This window comes from Haematobia irritans, chromosome 2 (assembly GCF_050003625.1).
Source record: "Haematobia irritans isolate KBUSLIRL chromosome 2, ASM5000362v1, whole genome shotgun sequence".
NCBI lineage: Eukaryota > Metazoa > Arthropoda > Insecta > Diptera > Muscidae > Haematobia > Haematobia irritans.
Window position 1 is genome coordinate 228,555,942 of NC_134398.1, and position 17,071 is coordinate 228,573,012.

Genomic DNA, 17,071 nt, shown 5'->3' on the forward strand with positions numbered 1-17,071 from the left:
AGTGTCTTGATATGAATATTTTAAATCACATGTAAATGATTATTGTAAATCTAATTGAAGGTCTCAAACGAACCTATGGTAATTTATCTCAAGACTTTCTGGACTATTCGCAGTCGGTGTTCTACCATCCCTTGGTATACGCGATATCATTTCTACACTCTGTTGTACAAGAGCGGCGCAAATTTGGACCACTTGGCTGGAATATACCCTACGAGTTTAACTCTGCTGACTGGTATGCTAGTTGCCTATTCGTGCAAAATCATTTGGATGACCTTGATCCCGCCAAAGGCACCATTAGTTGGACCACGGTGCGATATATGTTGGGGGAGGTCCAGTACGGTGGACGTGTTACCGATGATTATGATAAACGCTTGTTGAACACATTTGGTAGAGTGTGGTTCCATGACCAATTATTTGCAGAAAACTTTGAATTTTTCAAGGGATATAAAATTCTCAGTTTTAAGGAACAGGAAGCTTATTTAGCTGCTATAGATGACTTGCCCAATATTGATCCACCACAGATTTATGGATTCCATTCGAATGCTGAAATTACTTACCAAACTAATACTACAAAATCAATCTTAGACACTATTATATCGATTCAGCCAAAAGGTAAATGCTGAAAGATTTTATTATTTTGTATTAGGTTAGGTTAGGTTATAACCGATGACACCAATCCGTAGAAACGGAATTGGTATCCACTTAGAGCATATTGGTCCATTGTGATTCCTCAAACTCCTTTTCTCTTCCTCTTCGTTCTGTGGTAAACCCATCATATTTGTAGTGTACCCTCAGGTTTGCCTAGGTGTTCCACTCAGAAGCCTTGATGAAAGCGAGAGAAATCCTCAGACTTCTGACACTATCCCTTCGTACCCGACCAAGCCTGACACTATCCCTTCGTACCTGACCAAGCCTAGATCAATGATACGCGATTTGCTAAAACTCCCCAACTCCATTGTCTTTCTACGAGTTGCGTCGGTTGCAGGTGATATTCAGCTTGATCTCCAGGATCAACGCGACATCAGTTATTTTCTTATTCATAGCTTGGAGTTTGAAGTTTTGAGACCATCATAATATAAAGATGAACGTTGTAATGTCTATTTTTTTGCATTCCTTACAGAATCTTCGGGAGGTAGTGGAGAAACCCGTGAAGACAAGGTTGCACGCCAAGTAAAGGAAATGCAAAGTAAAGCCCCAGTTCCCTACGATCTATTTGAGGTTAAAGAACGCTTAAAAGCAATGGGAGCTTTAAGCTCTATGAATATTTTCTTAAGGCAGGAAATAGATCGCATGCAAAAGGTATGTATCACTTCACAGGTTTTTAACCTCAGGAATTTTGATATGGAACATCGCAATCCTTATGGTATATCATATAATTTGCAGATAATAATCTTGGTAAGATCAACTCTCAAGGATTTACTTTTGGCCATTGAGGGTACCATTATCATGAGTGAACAGCTAAGAGACGCTTTGGATAATATTTTCAATGCCCGTGTACCCACAATGTGGCAAAAGGGTAGTTGGGCTTCTTCAACACTCGGTTTTTGGTATACGGAAATGTTGGAAAGGAATGCACAATTCCATAGCTGGTGTTTCGGGGTATGAACTGCACAAATAACGCTATAAACTCGTATGTAATTTTGTTATATTTTTAGGCCCGTCCCCCTGTCTTTTGGATGTCCGGATTTTTCAATCCCCAAGGATTCCTTACCGCTATGAAACAGGAGGTGGCTAGAGCTCATCATGGTTGGGCTTTGGATCAAGTGTCCATGACAAATGAAGTCCTTAAGATCGGAGAAGAGGAATGCAAGAAGCCACCAAAAGAAGGGGTATATGTCCATGGCTTGTATTTGGATGGTGCTGGTTGGGATCGTAAGACAGCACGTTTGGTTGAGTCCACTAATAAGGTTCTATATGTGTTAATGCCTGTAGTTCATATATCGGCCATAAACTCGACTGCTCCGAAGAGTCCAAAATTATACACGGTACACATATCCATACATATTTAGGACTTAATTCAGACTAAAAGTATTTTGCATTAATTTTTTTTCAGTGTCCTGTCTACAAGAAAATGAACCGTACCGATTTGAATTATATCTCACCACTTTGGTTGAATACCCTTAAAAATCCAGATCACTGGATTTTGAGAGGCGTTGCATTACTGTGTGATATCAAATGATTTAGAAAATACTTTAAAAAATTATCAATAAAAACTTTTATTTTTTATTGTATTTGGAAAAATGTAATTGTCGGCAAACATCAATTGACATTTGTAAGCCGACGTTTGAACATTTTGTTTTGCTGTACCAACAACGTAAAGTTCTATATTGCTGACCTTTCCATAAATTTCACTGCTAAATTCAATGAGTGCAAGTAACAAAGTAATACACTCACTTAAATGCAATATGATTCTGCAGCCAAATTAATTACAAATAAGAGGCCTGCTCTTTCTGATTTTGCAGAAATTTTATTCACTAACTGAATTTATTTTCATTCACGCACGACATATTTGGTTTAGTCCCATTTTAGTTCAATCGACATCAAATTTGGCTGATTTTGGAAGAAATCGGTTCCGTTTTAGATATAGCTATAGACGTGTTATTTACACTTTCGTGTAAATTATCATAAGGCATTTGTGGTTTGGTTGATGATGTACACCCCCACAAAAAATCGCTTCTGTAACATATACTCGCAAACATATTTTGCTTCAAGCATATACATTTTTGGGTATTGCCCAAACATTTATATGTTTGATCTCTACCAATATATAATATGTTTGAAAGCATATTGGTCTAAACAATATATGCTTGGGTAGTCTAAGTTCCAAACATTTTGTATTTTTGCATCCAAATTCAATAATGTTGTCTTCCAAAAAACAATATGTTATTATGTGACCATATAATATGTTTGGAAGCATTTTGCACCCAAAAATATTATATGCTTAAAAAAAATCTCCCAAACAATATTGTGCTCAAAATTTTATTTATTTATTTATATATCTACAATCATAATGAATTATGAAAATAAACAGGTAATATAGGTGCTAACAACATAGGTTTTCGACCTGTATGCTCAAAATTTTGTTTCTGCCCAATTGTATATTCCCCGACATCTTTCTCACTTCCACGAGATTTTTTAGTTCTTAGCACCTTTTTCTGTAATACAAACATTGTAGAAAAATTATTCAATTTTAAGATTTTTTATTTTATTTTAATTTTACATTTTGCCGGACGGGGATTCAAACTAGAGGTCTGCATCGAATAACTTTTCACTACATGTATGCAATTCGCTGTCGAATATAGTACATACACTGTCTTTCTCTCAGAGCGCAAGTAGTGAAGTGAAGAGAACACTTGCTTGTCAAATACCACCAAGTACTTATCCGAAACAATATGTGTTCCGAAAAAAAGGAACAATAAAAATGTAAGTACTTGAGAAAAAGTACAACATGGATTCTCTTTACTTCACGTGGTACCACAAGTATTTCTCAGTTATGTGCGAAGCAAAACTTTCCACACTCAAAAAAAAGTGAACTCTCTATTTCACTAAAGCCAATTTAACTTTATATTAGTTCATAGAATCATTATGTTTGGAAAAAGTTTACTTTACTCAAATAATTTTTTGCGTACGTTAGTTAAATGAACTAAAAAACAGGAAAAAATTATACAAAAATAAAGCATAAAGGTTTCCTAATTTCGTATTTCTCACAAAATAGTTCATTATTTCTTTAAATTTGTAAATTTTACCAAAAATGTGTCCATCATGAACTTCGTATGGCACTAAAGACATTCTTGCAATTTTGAACTCCAAGATTTCCCTTAAAACTGCAAAATTTTCTTTAACAAGTGCAAAAACTTAGTTATGTCTAATAAATTTTCTTGAATTTGTCGAAAAATATTTACTTATTTTTACCATATCGGAGTGATACCAGTGCTTGTAATACTGTTTAGTTAAAATTTTCTAAAAAAAATCAAAATTTTCTAAAATTAATCGAAAGTTATCTTTCCTGGTGGGTTCACTGTTTTTTCAGTGCATTATTATTAATCATAGATATGTATGTATATCACATATTTCATATATTTATGTAAGTCACACACTTACCTTAACGTTTGCCGTTCTTTATAATAAACCAAAACATATATTATGGAGATTAACTGTTTTTTTGTATTTCTGAAACTGCACTTGGTACATGGAGTACTCTATGAAGTTTTGTTCTCGCAACATACTCGACGTGATCACTCTGAGTACACTTCAATAAGAGAGAAAGAGGAATATGTGTTTGTTGGTAGTGAAGACATCAAAGTAGCAACAAGAAGTTACTCGTGGCTTTTGGTGTTCATCAAAATGTGTACCAATAGTTTTGCGACTCTTTTAAATAGATGTACTCATGTAGCAAGTACACGTGTACTCTGCATTTACAACTGGAATTGTGCAGACCTCTAATTCAAACAGCGGACCACACAGTTTGTAAGGATCAAAGAAGTAGCTGATCAATTGCCCAAGGAAAAATAAAATGTTAATTTTGTACACCCAGAAAAAAGTGACCCCTTCTTTAAGTTAAAATGAACTCATTGTGAAGAAAGGTGAACTTCGTATAGCGCCAAAGCCATTTTTATTTGTTTGAACGATGTGATTTTCGTAGAAATTAGGAATAATGTATTCCATATATTAGTTAACATTTTCCTATATTTATATACCACTATACTACAGAATGAAAAAATTTAACTAATTTGAATTCATATATGGAATGATTTTATTGAAATTTTTTCATTCATTTGGACAAATCTTACACATTTGTGGTAAAACTTTTACTTCATAATTAGAACTGCTTACCTTCGTTTTTAAATACAATTTTATTTATTTCTATAAGCAACTTTATCTTCAATAAAAGACATATTTTATTAATATATTGAATATATTTATTAAGAATCAACAGCATCGAATCTCTTTGAAATATTAGTTTATTATTCCACTATTTCCAATTTCCGTGTGATATTATCAACTGTAAAACGCACTTTTTCTTCTTCTTGTACTTTTCACTTTTAATAAGTTGCTGCCTAACGATTTTGTCCTCCTTTTACAATTTCAATACCTACAAATATAAAAAATCATAAAACATTTTTGTTGCAAAAGGTTAGCGTCACTGAATATTACCTGCACAGAAAAAAAAGTGTCTCGTAAATTTAAGAAGATTTTTACAATAATTTATTACAAGAATTTTCCAGAATTTTAGTTCATTTTTCGTATCTTCAACGAAAATTAACTACTCGGAAGGAAATTTTACAAATTCTAAGTAGCAATCGTTTAGTTCATGGCCTACAAAATACGATGGAATATTCCTTAAAAAATTTCTTAACTGGTAGTTAAAAATTCATTTGTCTTGCTATAAAACTACTTGTGAAATGTAAAGTACTTTCTAAATAATAAGTGCAATTTACTATAAGATTTTTTTGTATGAGAAAATATTTTTTTACGAAAAATGGACTTGAAAGTGGATAGCAATTTCTTACTGACAATTCTTATAGTTAATAATTGTTGGTAAAAAATTACCCAATGAAATATTTTTAGTTCACATGTAATAAAATTTATAGACATTTTCGTCAAAAATGGTAGATAACATTTCTTGAAAATTTGGCAAATTTTAAGTTAAACGTTTCATCGTTCATAAACTGGTGTGTCTTTACGAATATTATTCTTAAAGTAAATTTTCAGCAGATGCGACGAACTAATGAATAGTACAGAGATTTTTATCGGCATAGTGGAATGTGATTAATGTAAAGATGATGTTACTTGAGTTTTGTTGTGTATACATGAGCGTGGGTTGTTTTTATTTTTGTTCATTTAGTGGTTTGTGTGTGTGTGTGTGTTTATTGTGTGGATGGTTTATTTGGCTGGATGAGGTGTTGTTTTCAATAAAGGCACATGTGTTTTTGTTGTTGTAGGAATGTTTTGGCTTTGCTTGGTTTTGTTTGGCATGCTTCAGTTGTATATTTGGCGTTGGCGTGGACTGTTGCATCTTTTAAGTAGGTATGCAACAAGGGAATATCAAGGCATGGAATATTTTGGATTTTTGAGACATATATTGGTGTTTGTTTATTAAACCTTTTAAATGAAAGTTATTAATATTTTATCGGTAGTTTAGAAAAAAGTTATTACGAATATTTAGGAAAATATGTTGAAAGTGTATTGACATTTTTAGTATTCTATGTAAAAAATTAATATTCAATTCCAGATGAATTTGGAAAATTTTTATTATATCTCAGCGTATAGTTTATTCATAAATTGGTAAGTATTTTTTTAACATGATTTTCTTTTAAAAAGAATATTTTGTATGTATATTATTATTTGTTAATTATTTTTTTGGAAACCAGTTTAATGTTTTTCTTTGTTGTAAAAACAATATTTAATTTCAGAGCAACTCCAGATGGATTCGGACAAATTTAAAAATAGAGAATTGGTAAGTTTTCTTTTAAAAATTGGCTTTATTTCAACTAGAATATTTACGTTTTTGTGACCTTTTTATCATCAAAATTACAGGTTTTTAATACCTTATTTTAGTATTTTTTTTATCAAATTTTTTGGAAACCACTGTAATATTTTTAATGTAAAAACAAATATTTAATTTCAGAATAACCCCTTAAAAATTTGGACAAATTTTTAGTACTCCTTTGCCTGTAATTTAATAGTGAATTGGTAAGGATTCTTTAACTTTCTTTTAACCCTGGACAGTCATCCTTATTTTTTGTACATTAACGTCATCCTTCGACATTTTGAATACGGCTGATTTCAAGACGCTATAATTTTCATCGTGAGCGAAAAAGTGAACCAAACTTGAGTTTATTTTCTTATTCTATTTGGTTTTAAGTAGTATAAAACAAAAATTAATAAAACGGTCGAATTAGTATAACTTAAATTTACCATTTCCCAATAGACTAAAATTTTAAATCGAAAATGAAATTACGTGTCGTCATTTTGACGAATGATGACTGTCTAGGGTTATCAAGAATATTTGGTTTTTTATGCATATTATTATTTTTTTCATTCAATTTTTTGAAAACTTATTTAATAATTTTATTTAATATTTAATTTCAGAGTAACCCAAATAAATTTGGACAACTTTTTATATTTCCCCTCAGCGTACAATTTAATAGAGAATTGGTAAGTTTTATATTAAAACTTTGGCTTTCTTTCAACTAGAATATTTATTTTATTATATCCTTCACATCAATAAAAACACAGTTTTATGAGTTTATATAGAATACTTCATTATTTCTCTAATTGTTTCAGGTACAAATTTTATGAGATACGTTTTCCAAAGAAAAGTTGAATTCCTTACACCATTTGATAAAATGCCCCCAAATATGGTAAGTTACAAGCTAAAATAAAGATTTAAAAAATTATATTTCATTACATGGTGTTAATTTTTAACAATTTTCATCATTGCTTCCATTTTTTTTCAGCAAGATATGTGAAAGAATTACCAACGATGAATAAAACAAGGATAAGTCAAAATGTTCAAACAGCGAGTTCAAATGAACTACTCTCTGTTCCACGTGGTCATAATTTTTATTCACAAAAAACATTGTATTAAGAACTTTCATCATAAGTTTTTATAATAAAGTACTTTTGCTTAAAGAAAGTTTAATTTTAATGTATGAAAATTTTCATAATAGTAAAACGGTTTGTTGTTCCTTTAATTATTTTATTTCTCTGTACTATGGAATGATTGATTTAAAAATAGTTTAGTCGTCGACATTTTAAAGAGACTGTTAACCAATTTTTATTATCGGGTTTCCCAAAAAATAAGCAAGTAAAACAAAATAATGCTGACTTTTTAACTTGGTAGTGGTATATAAATCTTATGGCGTTGTAAAAATGAACTAAAATACAATGTTATAGATGAACTAAAATTTAAGAGAATTATAAACTAGACAAGTTGAAAAAAATCTTAAGGGCTAAATCATGGTCAATATTACTACAGTTTAGTTCATTTTGCAATGGAAAAGGGTTCACTGTTTTTTCAGTGTGATAATTGAAGATTCCAAAATGAAGACAAATGAAAGGGTTGTTATTCTGCTGGCGTTTTCTTTCTTTATACACTATCACGAACATTGGTAGATTTATTTTTAAAAACGAAAATTTTTCTCACTAATTTAAAATAACAAATATTTTATATATTTTATTTGTTATTTATTATATTATTTTACCATATTATTTTTTAACAATCTCTCCATATACCAAAACAACGCGATTCCAACTAGAAAAAACAACCGACGCGCAAACATATCGATTACACCCACGCGCAAACACATCGATTACGATGACAGGTATCGATTACAGGTAGACAATAGAAATTTAGGAAAATTTCCTATTTTCTAACAAGTGTGTTTCCTTAAGTTTTGAAAGGATTGCATACTTCTTAGTACGAATGAACTAAAATATTTTTCTATGCCAAGTGTTGTTCGTGTGTATGAAAAACTTTCTATTATAAAGGAAGTCGCAATTATCATTTTATATGAAATTTTACTAATTTTGAGGAAACTTGGTTTTAGTTCGGTTTTTGTTTATTTTTACGAATGCTTTGTTATCTGTGAATAAAATTTTCTTTTTCAGTAGTAAATTCTTATACCCAGCGAAGAAAATAGTATGAGTAAAATTCCATGCCTTATTCTAGTTAATGAACTATTCCTAACTGCTTACAGTTTAGGATTTTTTTACTGAAACGAGTAAATTTTATTATTTTTCACAAAAATTTACCTTGATGGAAATAAAATGGATAAACTATATTGATGAAAATTTTTTCCTTTAGTTTCGAAGGCACTTTTTTCTGGGTGTTATAACAAGCAACAACCACCAACTTAATTCAATATCGCTCTCTGTTAAATAGGGCTTCAAGCTACTAAACACATATATGTTTATAGGCTATTTCTAAATTAATATATGTTTGCATCCAAGCATATTATATTTACAAACATTTTATGTCCCAAACATAATATGTTCTAACATATTAACTTATATGTCCCAAACATGTTATGCTAGTTTATGAACATTATATGCTTGCACTCAAAAATATTGTGTTTAAAAATTTGTGTTCCAAACATATAATGTTTATAGCCAAACATATGAAAAACAGTCTTTTTCATCCGTGTAGTCATTCTGTTTTTCTTGGGACATAATTAATGAGGCATTTTGATAGCCTCAACATAGGATAGAGAGATAATTATAATTAAATTAGAATAAATAGCAGTTTCATAAATTAGTTTTTAAAAAGGTTCTCTTTATATTAAGAAAATAGTTTTTTATACCCTCCACCATAGGATGGGGGTATATTAACGTTGTCATTTCGTTTGTAACACATCGAAATATTGCTCTAAGACCCCATAAAGTATATATATTCTGGGTCGTGGTGAAATTCTGAGTCGATCTGAGCATGTCCGACCGTCCGTCCGTCTGTTGAAATCACGCTAACTCCCGTACGAAACAAGCTATCGACTTGAAACTTGGCACAAGTAGTTGTTATTGATGTAGGTCGAATGGTATTTCAAATGGGCCATATCGGTCCACATTTACGTATAGCCCCCATATAAATGGACCCCCAAATTTGGCTTGCGATTGCTTTAAGAGAAGTAAATTTCATCCGATCCGTCTGAAATTTGGTATATGGTGTTAGTATATGGTCTCTAACAAACATGCAAACATTGGTCCACATCGGTCCATAATTATATATAGCCCCCATATAAACCGATTACCAGATTTGTCCTCCGGAGCCTCTTGGAAGACCAAAATTCGTCTGATTCAGTTGAAATTTGGTACGTGGTGTTAATATATGGCCTCAAACACCCATGCAAAAATTGGTCGAAATCGGTCAATAATTATATATAGACCCGATATAAACCGATCCCCAGATTTGACCTCCGGAGCCATTTGGAAGAGCAAAATCCATCCGATTTGGTTGAAATTTGGTACGTGATGTTAGTATATGGTCTCTAACAACCATGCAAAAATTGGTTCACATCGGTCCATAATTATATATAGCCCCCATATAAACCGATCCCCAGATTTGACGTCCGGAGCCTCTTAGAGGAGCAAAATTCATCCGATCCGGTTGAAATTTGGTAAGTGGTGGTAGTATATGATATTTAACAACCATGCCAAAAATGGTCCATATCAGTCCCCATATAAACCGATCACGAGATTTGGTTTTGGAACCTCTAGGAGCATATATATAGCCCACAGATAAATCGATCCCCAATCATACAAAAATTGGTCCATATCAAGTTCATAATTCTATATAGCCCCCATAAGCGACCCCCATATTTCAATTCTGGGTCTCTACGTACCGTGCAAAAGTCCATGTCGATTCGTAATTATTTGTAGACTTACCTATATATAACTTTTTTGTCTAATACCCTGCCAGCATTTCAAAGTTCCATTTCATCCTCATCGCTACCACAGACTCGTAAATGTCACCACAACCATCGCGAACTGTGATGGGGGAAGCATATCAAAAGTACAAAATGTACATGAAATTATTTTGCCGTCACTACTGTTAGAAGAGCCATTTTATTTTTTGTGAAACGCCAAGCGCAACCAGCTAGTTATATTTTATTTAAATAAAAACGAAAATAAAGTTCTGAAAACATAGATATTACGCTTAAAATTGTGAAAGGTGTATGATGAACAATTTTCGACTTTCCAAATAGAATAAAGTGATCGTTTTTCAAATATTTTTCCAGGCACGCTGTCTCCATCCAAAATAAACAAACTGGCTGATAGACGCTGCAATATGTAACTTGCTACTTAAAACTCAACATCATTCTTTTATTAATGCAAAAAATTATGTTAAATGTGATGAGATAAACCGAAAAATGTTATATTTATAAGAAATTACAAATGTTTAATCAAATCAATAAACATCTACACAATCGTGTTTTACTTGACCACAATAATTCTTCTACAATTACCTTAAAATGCACTTTTTCTGATAGTTTGCAGGGGTTCTTATTGGCGTCCTTCGAAATTGATCTAAATAGGCACCTAATAATTGCACTGATGAGAAACTTTTTCGTAGTAACTTGGCGTGGTACAACTTCTCAATAGTGACGGGGCTTTTCCGACGAGTTTTTGATGTCGTATATGATTGTTTTCGACGCAGTGGGGATTCTCTGAAGCGCCCCCAAATTCAAAAAATGTTGGCAGGGTATATACCACGTATGGACTAACTCACAATTTAGAAAACGATGTTAAGAAGTTTTAAGATACCACAACCCAAGTAGTTCGATTATGGATGACAGTCTTTCGTAGAAGTTTCTACGCAATCCATGGTGGGGGGGTACATAAGATTCGGCCTGGCCGAACTTACGGCCGGTCGTTTTATGGTTTTTGTTCGATGGATAGAGACACATGTTGGTACTTTAACATATTTAAGCATCATCATCCAAATTTTCGAGGGATATTTTATTTATATTCTAACGGTCTTTTTATTACTAAAATTAATTTTAAGACCTGAAAATAATTATGTAGTTATTAGAAAAACATTTGAATTTTAGCATTTTTCAAGTGGTTGTGTTTATTAGGATTGTATTGAAGATATTAAGTACTCATTTAATTGTAACAAGTACTCAAAAACTTAGTCAGTAACGAGTACTTGTAATCAAATACTCGCTACTTTCCCAACACTAATGTATTCATTGATCGGGTGAGGGGTGACGGTGGAACGCTTTTGAATTAGATCGCTTTAGCATCGCAATTCAACGAACGATAGACTGTTAAGGAGGATTTATATTCTTTCGCAAACTTATAAATAGATTATTAACAAATTTCACTTAGTCAATCCTAAACGTGTAATGTCAGAGCTGCGCTCCAAAGTTATACAATTATACAAGCATGTAAGTGGCCCATAAAATAATTTTTTGAAAATGACCTTGTGACTTGTTTTCCAAAAACCGGATTGTGTGATTGCTTAACATTTTTGTCTTCTTTTTGTGCAGTTGCAGTTTTTGGGACGTGAATACCCTGGGCCCAACGGCCCACAAAAATTCCGCCAACAGGTGCGAGATGCCTTTATGAAAAACAAAGATGTGACAGATCCCAATAAAATTAAGGCTCTTCTGGCCCAGGGGCGTTATGTGGCAAAGGAGGTTGAGGCACTATATTCATTAAAAAAATATCGGTCTATGAAACAACGTTATTCCCAGGAATAAGAAAACAAATTCATAATGGGTGGGTTAGGAATGTTTGAGATGTTGTTGCATCATCAACATATTTGGGGAGAGAGGCTGGAATGAGGCCAGTTATTAGACTATGCATTTTTTTCTGTCAAATATTACCATAGAATATCTAGTGATTTATTTTATTTTTATTTCATGTTTGACTTGTAATTCATAGAATATTTGTTTGTAGAAGAGTGTCCTTAACAACATGTAGTGGAAAAACTGAGCAGCTGGAAAAAATCAATCGCCAATGCTTAATATAATAAATACTTCCATATATTATACGAGATATGTTGGTTTATCCAATAACCCATAAATGGTCAAGTGTTTTTATTTGGAAACTTGTATTGGGCTGTAAAACAATATATGCAACTCCAATCATCTTATCTGAATGCGGAAGAGGAAGTCTCATGGTAGTTATTGTCGAAAATCTTTACCGTTAAGGTAAGTTAACCAACCGTGCATATTTAATATATACCACCGATGTCTTCATGAGTAAGAAACAAATACAAACAAAAGAAAAGTAGAAGAAAACAACTTGAGGTTTAACATGTGATGGAAGCTGCGTAATTAAACGACCAAATGCTTTGAAAACAAAATGTATATGTAGCGATGTGGGCGTTAATACATATAAAAATTAAAACAAGAACGCAAATTTTCGCATGAATCTTGTTTATTTTTCCAATGTGGTCGTCTTTTTTTAGAAAATTATCGCCAATTAAAAATGTAAACATTTTACACCATTTAATTCATCTTCGAAAATACCTTGTTTTGCATTCAGATGTAGATAACAAATCTCGTCGCCCTAAATATATAATACTTATTTACCCTTGCTGCCGCCAATACTATGTATTGCGATTTTTAGCATTTGTTTTTTATTTTTGTTATCAACAAACAAGAAGCTTCTTGAAAGTGAATATATGTTGTCTTTAGTTTATTTTATTGCTATGATCTCGTGATGCATTCATCAAACTATTGTCGATTGTGTATTTCAGTTTTATTGAAAAATCTGTCTATTGAATGTGGCTAGAGTTTTATTGACATTTTTTTAGTTATGTGATGTTTCAATGTATGTATTTTTAATTCAATTATTTTAATACAAATAAATGTCAAGCAGGGGAAATATTGAAATTGAAAACCACAATGAATTCACATAAAATTCCGGATTCGTATTTAAGGGCGACTTGGCGAAAAGGTGTAACCCAAAATTATAGTGCAATCCGATGTTGCTAATTCATAGCACAGTCGTTTATATTTTGCAAACAATTTCCTAAATGATGCACTTTTTATTACAATTAAAACCGTCATAAGACAAATGTAAGTATTCGAAAATTGTAAAAATTTGATTCTGCAAGTTTTAAACGATATGCTACGAGTGCCTTCAGGAACTTATAGGTCCAAATTTATTCTTAAGATTCATAAACTCCAACCACCCACACACAAGTTAATAGGAAAAAGACAGTGCTCTTGTGCAGTTTAATATTAACAAACATACTCCTTTAATCATTAGCGTAGCTAGACAATTTTCCTAGGGGGGGCTATAGCCCCCCTAGCTAAAAATTTATAGACTGAACTTATAGGTTCAATTAATGTTTTATTTCATAAATTTGAATAAAAAATTAGACATCAAAATAACTCGACAATTAATTTATAATAAAGCAACTAAAAGTAGTTCCATACTTTTCCCAGCAAAAAAATTGTGAGTTGTTCTAAAGGCACAACTTTAAAAGCACTTCCAAAAATGTCCTCAATTATTTTAACTACACAGGAAGTTTTTTTACTTCATTTTTTTTTCATATTTTAATGTGTAATTTTTTGTTTTCTATTTTTTTCAAATAGTTTAAAAAATGAGTAAGAATAAATAAATTGGTACAAATTATTCAAATTTTGCCATAAAACTGCTAAATCCATTATAGAAAAATCGATCATTTTGGAAATTATTCGAGGAAAAACGTTTCAAACAAGCGTCAGAATGCATTAAAAATCATAAAAACAATAAAAAAATATTTATTTGGGAAAATATCACAAAATTTTTTAATTCACATTCAAAACACTGAATTCGGATCTCACCTTAAGAACTGATGCAAATTCATTGCAATGGCTGTTGAAACGGTGGACATTTGTCCTATGACAAGCTCATATTACATTCATTGCTTCTCCGCCAATTTTGCACCACTTCTAGACCCAAAAAGAACATTTCACTACTTTTTTGGCGACGCTTTTTCCCATCATAATTAAGATATTAATTTATGAAGGAATAGTTTTAATATCAATTACTATTTTTTTAATTAAATTGACTAAACTAAGATTGTGTATACTTGTTTAATTGTTAAAAAAAATTAAAAACTATTGACATTTATTGAAAAATGGAAAATCATAAATAGAGTTTCAAATTCCGGGGGGGGGGGGCTAAAATTTTTCTGGGGGGGGGGGGTCAAAGCCCCCTCCCCAGAGGCCTTCCTACACTTATGGCCTTTAATTAAACTTATGAATGCCTATTGCGACCGAGTCGTTTCGCTTCGATGGAGAACCTATAAATGAGAACGTCACACCAACCTCCTTGAAATGTAAAAAGGCAATGCCATTGAAGTTTACCAAATACAGACGAAAACAATTAATTATAATTTTATATAAAAAAACGGTGAGAAGCTACAAGGTTAATCCTGTTCTCAGAGTTTGACCACCGCCCATAGCACCGGAGGAAAGATACCACCTACGGCAGACTAGGGTAGTTTTAGCCCAATTAAGATCAGGCAAGTGCGACCGCTTCAAATCCTACCTATCAGTGATTGATAGCAGCGTAGCTGACGTATGTCCAATTTGCAACCAAGGGCCACATGGCACACGTAATCTTTTCTCTTGCCCAGCTAAACCAACCCGACTTACCACCAGATCACTCTGAACAGGATTATCCACCCGGTTCAGACAACTTCAATGACAAAATAGAAAAGAAACCAAACGAGAGTATATAACGATATCTATTACTATTAAATTGAAATTTAATGGCCGTTTTCATGTAGCTTTAACCGTCAGTTAATAAAAAGCAAATAGATATTTTTGTTGTCGGTTAATTTTTCTACCAGTAAAGTTCATAATTGACGTGTGTGTTTATAGGCTGAATTAGATGCGCATTGATTGTACGGGTTAAAAGTTTATTAGCCAACTACGACCTAAGAAAGCTTTATTAAAAAGGGGGTAAGTCTCATACTTATATTCGCTTAATTAAATTCAGTCAGTAGCGTTCCTATTTTTACATTCAGTAGCTTTCCTTTTTTGCGTTAAACTCACTAATTCAAATCATTTTTAGCTATTCCAAAGAATTAAGTAATAATGTTTTGGTATTTTAAATGGGTCTAATTAAAGCTAGATCCAAATGTATATGGACGAAACAAGCGGATTTAATTTTTCTAAGGTTCATGATGTTGAGAGAGTGGACGGAGGACACACTTTTGGGTTAAGTTCACTGGTAAATCACTGATTTAATACAGGTAACTCGCAGTGTAACAAATTAAGGGATTTTAATTAAAATAAATAGTAAATTCTAATTTTAATTGATTTCTTTCTTAACATTTTCGAGAAAAACCTTTTGTAATTGAAAAAGTTGATATGGAAATTACGCGTTTACCGGTTTACAGGTACCGAAATGCAAAACGGCCATAAGCGTAGGATGCGAAGGGTGCTTAGACCCCCAGAAAAATTTTATTCACTTTATAAAATTAAACAATAATTGAACCTATAACTTCAGTCTATTAATATTTTGCTAGGGGGGCCATGGACCAACCCCACCCCCCCCCCCCTAGGAAAATTGTCTAGCTACGCTAATGAAAACGGCATATATGGGCTATATAAAGAGTTACTAACAATAATGCATGCAAACGAAATTTCGTATCGAAATAATGGTTTGTATGAGGTGTGAAATGTGTTTGAATGTTGTAATGCCTTGACAGATCTTTATAACTCGTTTTCGTTTATAGGGTTAAAACCTTGCTTGGTCCGTAAAGAAAGATATCAGATCTAGGCATTGATTTACTTCCAGGTGCAATTTTCCACCAGTACTATTTTGCACAAATTATATTTTGATAGGCTATAAGAAACTAATATGAAGGCAACATAAAAATATGGACCCAATTGAGCCATTTTATCCTCAATGACAGTTCTCCGCTACATCCCTTTAGGCATATAAGCATTTGAGGCAAATCTGAAATTGCTTAAGCCACTCACTGATAAATCCAATGCGGTAAATGGCGCAAGTGCAAATAATAAAATGAAATGTGTTTGAATGTTGTAATGCCTTGACAGATCTTTATAACTCGTTTTCGTTTATAGGGTTAAAACCTTGCTTGGTCCGTAAAGAAAGATATCAGATCTAGGCATTGATTTACTTCCAGGTGCAATTTTCCACCAGTACTATTTTGCACAAATTATATTTTGATAGGCTATAAGAAACTAATATGAAGGCAACATAAAAATATGGACCCAATTGAGCCATTTTATCCTCAATGACAGTTCTCCGCTACATCCCTTTAGGCATATAAGCATTTGAGGCAAATCTGAAATTGCTTAAGCCACTCACTGATAGATCCAATGCGGTAAATGGCGCAAGTGTAAATAATAAAATGAAATATTAAATATGAATTCAAATTATAATTAGAGAATGCATATTTAATGCATAATAGTATTGGACGTAGTTCAGAATTGAAATGTACTATTTGCGGAAGCTTGTTACTGTTCTCTATGGGAAGATTTTAATTGTAGCTCATAAGTGTTAAGCCTCCCTCTTTAACTTTATTATTCCGGGTTTGGTTTGATACCATTTTTAACATTACCATCTTTCTGCATTTATTTTTCTTGCATCTTAG

General features: G+C 32.3%; 2 protein-coding genes across 2 annotated transcripts in view; both read left to right on the forward strand.

Annotated features, from left to right (window-relative positions):
* The window catches only part of kl-3 (dynein heavy chain 8, axonemal kl-3), a 33,553-nt gene extending 31,307 nt beyond the window's left edge, over nucleotides 1–2,246 (forward strand). Inside the window, exons 25-29 of the mRNA XM_075297706.1 lie at nucleotides 61–612; nucleotides 1,121–1,299; nucleotides 1,384–1,599; nucleotides 1,656–1,985; nucleotides 2,054–2,246. Coding sequence (XP_075153821.1) covers nucleotides 61–612; nucleotides 1,121–1,299; nucleotides 1,384–1,599; nucleotides 1,656–1,985; nucleotides 2,054–2,179 — 1,403 coding nt within the window. The 3' untranslated portion in view covers nucleotides 2,180–2,246. The remainder of the gene's footprint in view (nucleotides 1–60; nucleotides 613–1,120; nucleotides 1,300–1,383; nucleotides 1,600–1,655; nucleotides 1,986–2,053) is intronic.
* Nucleotides 2,247–11,717: 9,471 nt separating this feature from the next.
* Nucleotides 11,718–12,529, forward strand: osi (electron transfer flavoprotein regulatory factor orsai). The gene is made up of 2 exons (XM_075297707.1): nucleotides 11,718–11,888; nucleotides 11,991–12,529. The coding sequence occupies exons 1-2, from the start codon at nucleotides 11,847–11,849 to the stop codon at nucleotides 12,201–12,203; spliced, it is 255 nt and encodes an 84-aa protein (XP_075153822.1). The 5' UTR covers nucleotides 11,718–11,846; the 3' UTR covers nucleotides 12,204–12,529.
* The last annotated feature ends 4,542 nt before the right edge of the window (nucleotides 12,530–17,071 follow it).

What these genes read in the sequence shown, in the direction of transcription:
- osi (XM_075297707.1), top strand. Translation starts at nt 11,847, where the DNA reads ATGTCAGAGCTGCGCTCCAAAGTTATACAATTATACAAGCAT. An exon ending in TTATACAATTATACAAGCAT is followed by an intron (nt 11,889 to 11,990) that starts GTAAGTGGCCCA and finishes CTTTTTGTGCAG; the next exon opens with TTGCAGTTTTTGGGACGTGA.